This window comes from Apostichopus japonicus, chromosome 18 (genome assembly GCF_037975245.1).
Source record: "Apostichopus japonicus isolate 1M-3 chromosome 18, ASM3797524v1, whole genome shotgun sequence".
Lineage (NCBI taxonomy): Eukaryota > Metazoa > Echinodermata > Holothuroidea > Aspidochirotida > Stichopodidae > Apostichopus > Apostichopus japonicus.
Genome location: NC_092578.1, coordinates 13,937,573 through 13,947,314, shown reverse-complemented (window position 1 = coordinate 13,947,314; position 9,742 = coordinate 13,937,573). Strand labels below are relative to the sequence as shown.

The window sequence follows — 9,742 nt, the reverse complement described above, 5'->3', positions numbered from 1 at the left end:
AGACAGCGGTAATGGCCAATGTGTATCTTTGTTAATGTTCAATTTTAATTCATATCTGGTTTAAAAGTCTCGATACAGACTATGATAAGCAAATCCTTATTGTAATTGTCTCGCTGTTAAATTCACGGGAATGCTTTCTGCATGTATAATGGGACCTTTTTCCCCCTAAGAATAAATGTTTTGTTATTGTTTGTATTCATAAGGTTATGTGCCTATACGCAAAGGTTGTAAACTGTCGACCCCCAGTCGCTCCTTGGTCGTATGTATCTTTTGAGTGGTTGTTACAAGTCCAAAAGTCCGAACACACGCACTCCAAACTTTCTAACCAATTACAGCCCCTCATCAAATCGACAGGATGAAGATATCGTCCAACAGAGCGTGACTTGAAGTGCGTCAATTTATTGTTTCAAACTGCATTCTTCCCTCTATCGGTCTCTAATGAATATTATTGCAACGTGACCATTCACGGTCGTTTGTTGCGTCGAGGTTATTGAAACAGTCTATTTTGGTACGGCAGACTTTGTTTAAGAAAAGAACCAAAGAGTAAAATTGACTTGACTTCCAGTTTATGAAGTTAAATTGCAAGTCTTCCATTTTTGGTTTATAAGACATATGACAGAGGAGTAAACATATATGTTTGTATGAAGTTAAAAGAACATTTTTTACTTCTTGTATTATAATTAATAAAACAATGGATTAAATTAAATTCATGCCTGCAATCAGTAGCCGACGTCGCCATCAATGTAGTCTTAATGGGGTGTTCTATAGAAACTGATCATATGTTAAAACTGAATAATTTGAATAATGGGATATAACTATAAAGTATTACTATCACTCTTTATTTTTTCTCTCTTTTCCCCCCTCTTTCTTTGGAAACATCAAAGATGAGGCCTGGCACTATTGTAACCTTACTGTAAATCAGGGGTTCCCTAACTGGGGTGCATGAACCCCCAGGGGGTGCGTGAGTCCATCCCAGGGGGTTCGTGAGACGTTTGTGAAAGTCAAAACTAGAGTACTTTTTGTTGAACTAAAATCTGATATATCATATACAGGCGCGTATCCAGGATTTTCAAACCCGGGGGGCGCGAATTACTATCTAAGCGGAGCGCCACCATCGGTTGGCGCGCAGCGTACAAGAAAATTTCTTTTTTTGAAACCCCCCCAGATCACCGGAAACGGCACTTCTCGGGCTTGAAATGACCAACCAGATGTACACTTTTTGCCTGAGAACCAGGTATTTCCTAATAGTTTTTTTTTCTCCATCCATAACCTTTTTGAAGTTTGTCAACCCGGCACACATCATGTTCGACCTGATGGCATCTCCTGTGGGTCTTTGCTTTTGTAGGTGATTCTACGTCGCGGCCCACAATACCCGTCAGCCCCACTTTTCAAGGTTTTAAGCCCCATATTTGTTCAGAATTTGAAAATTCACATTTCTCGTGAATAAACTCACTTGAAAACATACCCATAATGTTGTACAAAATTTCATCTATGGACAACCAATATAGAAAAACTTCCTTCAACCCCTAACAGACCGGTCAAAATTGCACGAGTAGAGGGAAGTGTGATGCAGAATGTTGGTCAGAAATTTTCGAAAATTCAGACACAATTAATTTATCGGTGTACAAACATTAAAACCTCTTATAACGGCTATTATAAAACTTGGTTGAAGGAAATGAAAAAATAGCAGATATTTCCGAAAGCGAACACTACACACATAGGCGTAGGAGGCGCGGCGGCAGTGGCGGAGCTAGGGGTATTGGTCAGGAGGGGCGAGAATGGTCTGTAGGAGCGCTTTCGACACTAAGCGGAGCGCCACCACTGGTTGGCGCGTAGCGTACAGAAAATTTTTGAATAAAGATACTCCCTAGATTGCCGGAAATGACCCTTTCCGGGCCTGGCTAATTTGCAGATAAACGAAGAATAAGGTGTCATCGCCAAATTACAGCAACTAAATGTGACAAATGTCAATAAGTAGATGAGAGCGCAATAAAAAAGTCAATAATCTAGAATAAGTAAAAAGTGATAAAGAGCTGAAAAAGGCGCCAGCAGTCCATTTGAGTCCGTCAGGGGGGGCATCCACCCCCCGACCGTATGGACGCTCCGCCACTGCGCGGCGGGGGTGCAGCCCCTACTTCGCCATTACTAATGTAAAAGAGAGTTTTGACATAATTGGACCTCCATGCTTTTTATACATTTACATGAGACATGTCGTTGTTTACATTAGCATCCCTCGAAATACTGCGCAATTTGAACGGACCGTACGGTACATGATGGCATGCGATGTAATAACCGATGCTTGCTTATATGATATTGACATGGACACGTTGAACGCGCGCTTCGCGCGCGAAAAATTTTTGTTATTTTTTTCAGTTTTGAGGCTTTTCATCCTGGAACGCCATTTTCATGCTCACTGATTATGATGTGATATCTGCTGTTTGCGTTACAAATTCGAACAGGCGCGTAGCGAGGAATTTGCCAAGGGAGGGGCAAAGCCTGTAGGCAAATTATCTAAGCGTAGCGCCACCATAGGTTGGCGCGAAGCGTACAAGAAAATTTTGGCCGAAAATGCCTCCCAGATCGCTGGAAATGGCACTACCCAGGACCATTTGTTAGCGCGAAGCGTACAAGCAAATTTTTGCCGAAAATGTCTCCCAGATCGCTGGAAATGACACTTCCCAGGCCTTGTAAGTTGCCTCTAAGCACTTTCTATTTTGAAATTACTTAGCGATATCATTTAAAAAAAATGCTGAAAGGGGGGGGGGGCGGGCGGTCGCCACCATCCCAAAATGCGTCATGTTCCCCGACGACACGGTCGAGTTCGAGACCAGCCACAGTTGGTTTCATAGCACAATTCTACACACGCGTTATGATAGACCATATATAGTACATATATAGATCATTAGTGAGAGAGGAAAATGGAAACGTCAAAAAATGGAGTTGTCGGTGTAAGGGGTAGGGTGAGTCACACTTTTACGAAATCATTGATCCGTCACTGGCTACCCTTCAGCGCTGTAATGATGTCACTGTTCCTCTTTCTCTCCCCGGTGTCTTCGCGTTTTTCTTTTACTCCCTCCTTTTCTCCTTTTTCTCTCTTTCTTCTTTTTCTTTTCCCTTCCTTCCTCTCCTCCTCCTCTTTTTTCCCCTCTTTTTTCCTTTTTTCTTCTCTTTTTTTTCTCTCCTCTTTTTCTTACCCGGGGGGCGCGCGCCCCCAACGCCCCCCCCCCCTGGATACGCACCTGATATAATTTAGTAATGTACAAAAGTTGGTCGTCATGAAAACAAAGCTGCGGGCACGCCTTGACGTCGGCTCCGACATGAGGGTGGCCCTCTCCAGGACAGCTCTGTGGATCAGACGGCTCGGGGAGGAAAAACAGGAGCATCCGTCTCATCGTGTGTGATCGGTGATCGATGAGTGATACAATTCATGATCTGATCTAAAAGTTTCCAAATAAATATTTGTTCATCTCTTGTTTATTTTTCCCATTACAATATTACACTATGAACTTGATCTTTTACGAAGCACTGTTACGCGTATTATAGTATAATAATAACTCATATCCTGTCTCGAAAAGTTGGGTGTTCGTGGACAACTCTGACATCCACAGGGGGTTCGTGGGGGATAAAGTTAGGGAAACCCTGCTGTAAACGTACCTTACGCAGGACCAGAGTGATGAGTTTTTGCCCTTTTTGCGTTCCATGAACAGTAGATTTAGCCCTACCATGGCCGAATCCATGGACGCGAATGTTGAAAGTGCATCGGTGCTAAAAGATCTCCAAAACCAGATAAAAACAGCAAAAATCAATCTACCCGAGTTGTCAACAATAGCTAAAAAGGGTGAAGAGAAGGTGAGGGTATTGATTTTATGTTCAAATTTATACTGATTGACCTTTCCAAAGAAAATATGTTGCTAGGCTAGGTTGGCTAGCCTAGTAGTAATAAGTTAGGGCTAGGCCTGCAGTATAACAGATAACATAAGGCTTAGGATAGGCCTAGCCTAGGTCTACACTCTGTAGGCTTGAGGTAGCATACGCCCATTAAAAGCCCCATTGACTTACACACTAAATCACAAAAGTAATGTCTTCTCTAAGCCTAGATAGAAGTTTTCACTTGCTAAACGCTACCCATCACTGGATAGCTGACAAGTTGGCCTTTCATGGCACCTTCAATTTTCCGTACCATGACCATGTAGATTTTTTGCTACGAGAGCCGGAACTTTTCGTCACTTGTAAACAAACCTCTCCACTCAATGGTAAACAAATTTCCTACGCTGCTCCTTGGAGGCCTAAAGGGGTCTAAAATTGCCTCAATTGACCCAATTTTTTAACCACATGTGCTTCCATTCATGTTCTTTAACATCAAAGCCACAAAAAAGCACATCCTAATTGATAACATAGCAAAAAATTTGTTCTCCTGTTCCTAATTGGCACTTTTCCTGAAGGAGAACATTTGCTGCGGATTGATATAGAGGCTAATAGGAGTATGCCACCTTAAGTAAAAGTTGAAATTTTTAAACTCTACTTTAAACCTCTTTTAATGACAGTTTGAGAAGTCTGGAAAACCAGAAAATACATAACTTAGACAATTTGTGTTTATATCTGTCTATTTGGTGTCTCTTCATATTGTGCCTCATACAAATTGTATAGGCCAAATGCACAGTGAAATACTGAATATTAAGGAAGCAAGTCTCCACTGGTTAGCATGTTCCCTGGTCTTATAAAAAGCCATCCATAAGCATGAATGTTGTGTACTGCATGTCTAAGGTGCTTTATGGTTTATAGAATGTGTTTTAAGCACAGTAACTCAGTTTGGTGCTACTTAACCCGCCAGGCGGGAGAAATGTTCCTGTGGGACAGGAAACTTGACAAAACTTTGCTTTCCAACCTCTCTTCTTCCCTCTGAAATCTTCATCAATCCCAGCATCCAGTAAACTTTAGAACATAGCTGTGGCCCAGAGATAAAAGAGAAAAATGTACTTGTTACTTTGGCACTATTTTTAAAAGGAATTTTAGCAGATTTTGGGGCCATAAAAGCTCAGTAAAACAGTGTACTGTGCACAGATCTGAAGTGAGGGCGCTGTTCAAACAACGTTCCAAATACGTTGTAGTCGATCATATTGACTAGTTTCTCAGTGTAAATCTTGTTTGATACCAGTCTATGCACAGCTATTCAACTGCTTAGACTTTCACTAATTGCTAACCAACAAAACTATTGAATTAGCCACTGGAAACTATTTATTTTTAAAGGAGTAAATAGGAATACTACTTAAAAGAATGGGTAGAAGGAAAGGCATGTATCGTAGGCGTGCAACAACCTTTAAACCAGGTCACAGGTTCGGTTTTACAGCTTGTACAGCTGATGAAACTGATGCCAATTGCACTGGTAATATGCCTAGCCCTTCTAATACAGATGTGGCAACTATATCCTCTTGCAAACCTGCATATAAAAGGCTCAGCAAGGAAGAGTATGAGAGGGTAGTTAACTCTCCTGTCAAGGGACCTGAGATATTTTCATCTCAGTCCCAACAAACAATGTTACTAAGGCCTACTAAGCACCATGTTGGCCAGCTTAATAACATGGCTCCTGCTAGTGTTGCAGAATCTACAGGCAACAGGGTAGTGAATTTGCAAGTCATAGTAAGAGCCTATCATAGTGCTATGATGGCTCACATGGAGGCAAGCAATGGATGTGCAGGGCTCCTCATATCTGTTTCTGATATGGAGGAATTTGTGGGACTTGGCTCAAAGGTTGTGTTTGGATGCACTCTCTGTAGCTACAGAAGTGAGCTCTTGCCCCTCTATAAAGTTTTAAACCAAAGTAGCAAACCTGGCAGGAATCCCTCAGAGCTAAACATTGCATTGCAGTTAGGCTTGCATCAGACTTCCATCAGTTCAACAGCAGCTCGTAGATTGCTCAGCAGCATCTCTCTTCCCTGTCCTGCTATCAGTACACTGCAAAAGTCAGCCAATCAGTTTGGACCTGTAATGAAAGAAATAAATGTAAATGATATGGCTGAAAAGAGGGGTATAATAAAGAAGACACTGCAACTGCGTGGCCTCTCAAGAGATTCTCCCATTTTTGCAGAATATGATCGGCAGTATAATAACCCTCTGCGTAACTCCAGGAGTAAGACTCCATTTGCTCCTGCAAGCCAATGCAGAGATGTCATTGTAGAGAATGTCACCATGGACAAATTCGTTATTGGTTACCATCACAGTAACAAATTGTGCCTAATGGGTGAAATGAAAAGAAGAAGGGGTCAAAAGGTACAATGCCCAGGCCATAAGGGCTGTTCTGCAAATTTAAGGCAAGATGCCAATATCGGAGATGAACAGAATGGTGGAAAGATTTGTGCTTCAAAATTACTAGCAGGTAAAAACCCAGTAAAGGTCAAGTGCCTCACAACTGATGCTGATGGCAAGGCATGTAAAGGGTTTAATAGTATCATGTCTGCAGCTATTCAGTCTGAAACAGAGAACCTTTTAGACCAGGTGCATCTAAACAGATCTCTACGCAGAGCACTCACTGGAGCAGAATTCTCCTCTGACATGTTTCCTGCAAAGACTGTGACGAAGAAGAGGTTGATACAAAAGCGATTTGCTGAGGACTTGACCTACCGTGTACAGGCAGAGGTGACTGCTTGCAGGAAAGTGCACCAATATGACCACTGCAAAGTTGCAAAAGCTTTGTCAACATGTATGGACTGCCTTACTAAGTGCTACAGTGGAGATCATTCAGATTGCCCAAAGCAGTCATTTGTATGTAAGAGGGGCAGAATCTACAAATTTCCATTTATGCCAAATGCTGCAAAGGGTTCTCTGATAATATCAAACAGTGACAATGCAAAACTTATCGAATTACTTAAAACACGCACCTGCTACAAACGATTATGGTCCACTCGTTTTGAGACTTCCACTCAAAAAGCAGAAGCAGTCAATAACGCTTTCAAGGTGACTAATCCAAAACATAGCACCACATTTGCACGTAACAGTCAGTACAGGGACCACAGTGCCATACACCTCACAAATAATGGGCCTGGTGAATCCATAGCCAGTAAGATGGAAGCTGCTGGGTTAAAGTTAAGCAAAAATAGTCCATGTATCCAGACTCTGAAACAGATGCAGAGAAAACAAGAGTATGATAAATTACGGAAGAGAGGCAGAGCCTACCGAAGGAGGAGAGCACAACTAAGAGAGAGAAAGTACAAGATACATGGCAGAATGAAATACATAAACCAGCACAGTTGTTATAAAAGAGATCAACTGATACATGACCACAGTTATTCTAAGGGGGGATGTGACACTGATGATGATGACAATAATTATCAGTGATGCAAGTTATCATCAAACCAAGTGATAATCCAAAACAGTATCACTCACTCACTCATTCACTCAGGGAACCCTAAGCAATCAGGGTGATGACCATGACCCTGGCAAGCACCATCAAACTTGCAGGACCTTCTGCTGTTGTTGATACTGCGGGATTCTGCAGAGAGGTGTGACACCTCCACACATAGGCTATTGTGGCAAATGTGGGAGATGTCAAATGATTTACTAGTTATAACAAGTTTTCTCTGCAAAATATTCTGAAGAGCATATGCCAGAATGTGGACTCTGATGGCTCTTCTCTTAGCTGCCAGGGGTAGCATTGTGCGGATAATGCCATATGCTGGGGCCCCTGGCTTACTGATGGTGTAGGCACCTGTCCACATTCTGCATCCCCTTGTGCCACTTGCTGTATGTTTGGCCATCTTTTCATTAATGCCATCAGCCCATGCCATCCAATCTTGGTCTGTCATTGTAGAGAAGTTAGGATATTGCCAGTACTGTATACAGGGCCTATGTTTAATCTCAATGCAGCCTAAGCACAGTGCAGCTGATTCTTAAGCCACATGGAAGACTAGTGTATATGCTGTTCAAATTCTGAATGTCACTTTTGCTCTGCTTGTTACACTGTTTAAAAGTATATGCTACTCACCGTATGTACAACTTCAGTCCGTCAGGTTTTAGTTGTTCTCTATTGCCTAACATCGAAATTAGTGGCTCCTTATACCAGCCTTTACTTTAACTACTATACACATCTCAGTAGCAGACAGCTCATAACAACATGCACAGGTGGTACAGTAGCCTATACAAGCCTTGCAGATGTTCTTCAAGTCTAACCATTACTCACCAGTGCATTTTGGAGCACATTGATGTACCAATTTATTATTTCCTCGGCAATCTCATGCCATTTTTCGATATTTTGATGACATTTCGCAAAATTGGACCCAGAAATCGCTCAAGCGTAAAATTTTTAGACGTTTTGTCATATTTCATCGTTACACATCATACCCGACCCCTTCAGCTATAAATAACGCTCATAGAGTCTGAAACGGCAATTTTCACATTTTTGCTTAAGGTAGCATACGCCCATTAAAAGCCCCATTGACTTACACACTAAATCACAAAAGTAATGTCTTCTCTAAGCCTAGATAGAAGTTTTCACTTGCTAAACGCTACCCATCACTGGATAGCTGACAAGTTGGCCTTTCATGGCACCTTCAATTTTCCGTACCATGACCATGTAGATTTTTTGCTACGAGAGCCGGAACTTTTCGTCACTTGTAAACAAACCTCTCCACTCAATGGTAAACAAATTTCCTACGCTGCTCCTTGGAGGCCTAAAGGGGTCTAAAATTGCCTCAATTGACCCAATTTTTTAACCACATGTGCTTCCATTCATGTTCTTTAACATCAAAGCCACAAAAAAGCACATCCTAATTGATAACATAGCAAAAAATTTGTTCTCCTGTTCCTAATTGGCACTTTTCCTGAAGGAGAACATTTGCTGCGGATTGATATAGAGGCTAATAGGAGTATGCCACCTTGATGTAGGGGTGGGCGGTAGGCTGGATGAAGTGCTAGACTGGATGGAGGGATGGATTTATAAAAAAAAAGTTTCAGAAGCATAAAGAGAAACGTTGAAATTCATTAGCCATAAAAATCTAAGTTGATACTACTGTAGGCATAATGCAATCTTCCCGCCAAACAAAGTCATAGGCCTAGCTCCATCAAAGTTAGAACTAGGAGAACTAGCCTATCATTTATAGGTCAGGATGTAAAAGCATACAGTAGAGGGATGGAGATGAATGGGCTGAGGAAATAAACTGCACAGAGGTGTAACATGAAAGTTCAATACTGTAGTAATAGAGGTGAATGAGAAATATGAATGCAAAGGGTAACGAGGAAGGAAAATCTGGTGAGTGTGGATAGTCATCAGTGTAGTGTCCACCGTCCACTCCACCCTGGAGCAAAATATACCCCCAAAAAAATGATATAGGCTGTTTATATTGCAGGTGTGTCTGCTAAGATTATGTATGGCATAAATATCCATTCCAAAAAGCCTTATCTGTAGTAAGATAACCTAGTTGAGAAAATTACGAGGATACTGCATTTGACTAAAGCTAAGTTTTGCTCCAGTTCATATCCCATATATACATTTACTTTCTTTTCTTGCAGTTGGTGGAAAAATTCTTAACTGAAACTGTTGAGGTCAAAGGAAATCCATCCGAAGTGTTACAGAGTCAGCTCTACATAGGTATGTCGGTCATCAGGAGAGGTGAAGCTAACCGTCATGATTAACCTACTTGTGATAACTCTAGATAGGTGGTCCAGGGTATGATTTAACCAGTATCGCATCACAAAATGTGATACAAAATGTTCACACAAACAGCTTAAGAAATGACCTTCTTCCCCTTTG

At 41.6% G+C, this 9,742-nt stretch overlaps 1 protein-coding gene and 1 long non-coding RNA gene across 4 annotated transcripts in view; one reads left to right on the top strand and one right to left on the bottom strand.

Annotated features, from left to right (window-relative positions):
* The first annotated feature begins 3,691 nt into the window (after positions 1–3,691).
* LOC139958372 (uncharacterized) overlaps positions 3,692–9,742 on the top strand; it is a 17,966-nt gene continuing 11,915 nt past the window's right edge. For both annotated transcript variants that reach the window (XM_071955385.1, XM_071955386.1), the window contains exons 1-2: positions 3,692–3,849; positions 9,502–9,580. In XM_071955385.1, coding sequence (XP_071811486.1) covers positions 3,700–3,849; positions 9,502–9,580 — 229 coding nt within the window. In that variant the 5' untranslated portion in view covers positions 3,692–3,699. The remainder of the gene's footprint in view (positions 3,850–9,501; positions 9,581–9,742) is intronic.
* Positions 4,021–8,814, bottom strand: LOC139958375 (uncharacterized). 2 transcript variants are annotated; one of them, XR_011789774.1, is made up of 4 exons: positions 7,979–8,814; positions 6,876–7,110; positions 5,828–5,980; positions 4,021–4,945 (listed from the first exon to the last, which is right to left on the bottom strand). It is a non-coding gene; the product is annotated as an uncharacterized lncRNA (long non-coding RNA). The 2 variants fall into 2 exon arrangements; XR_011789773.1 differs by having other exon boundaries at positions 6,876–8,814.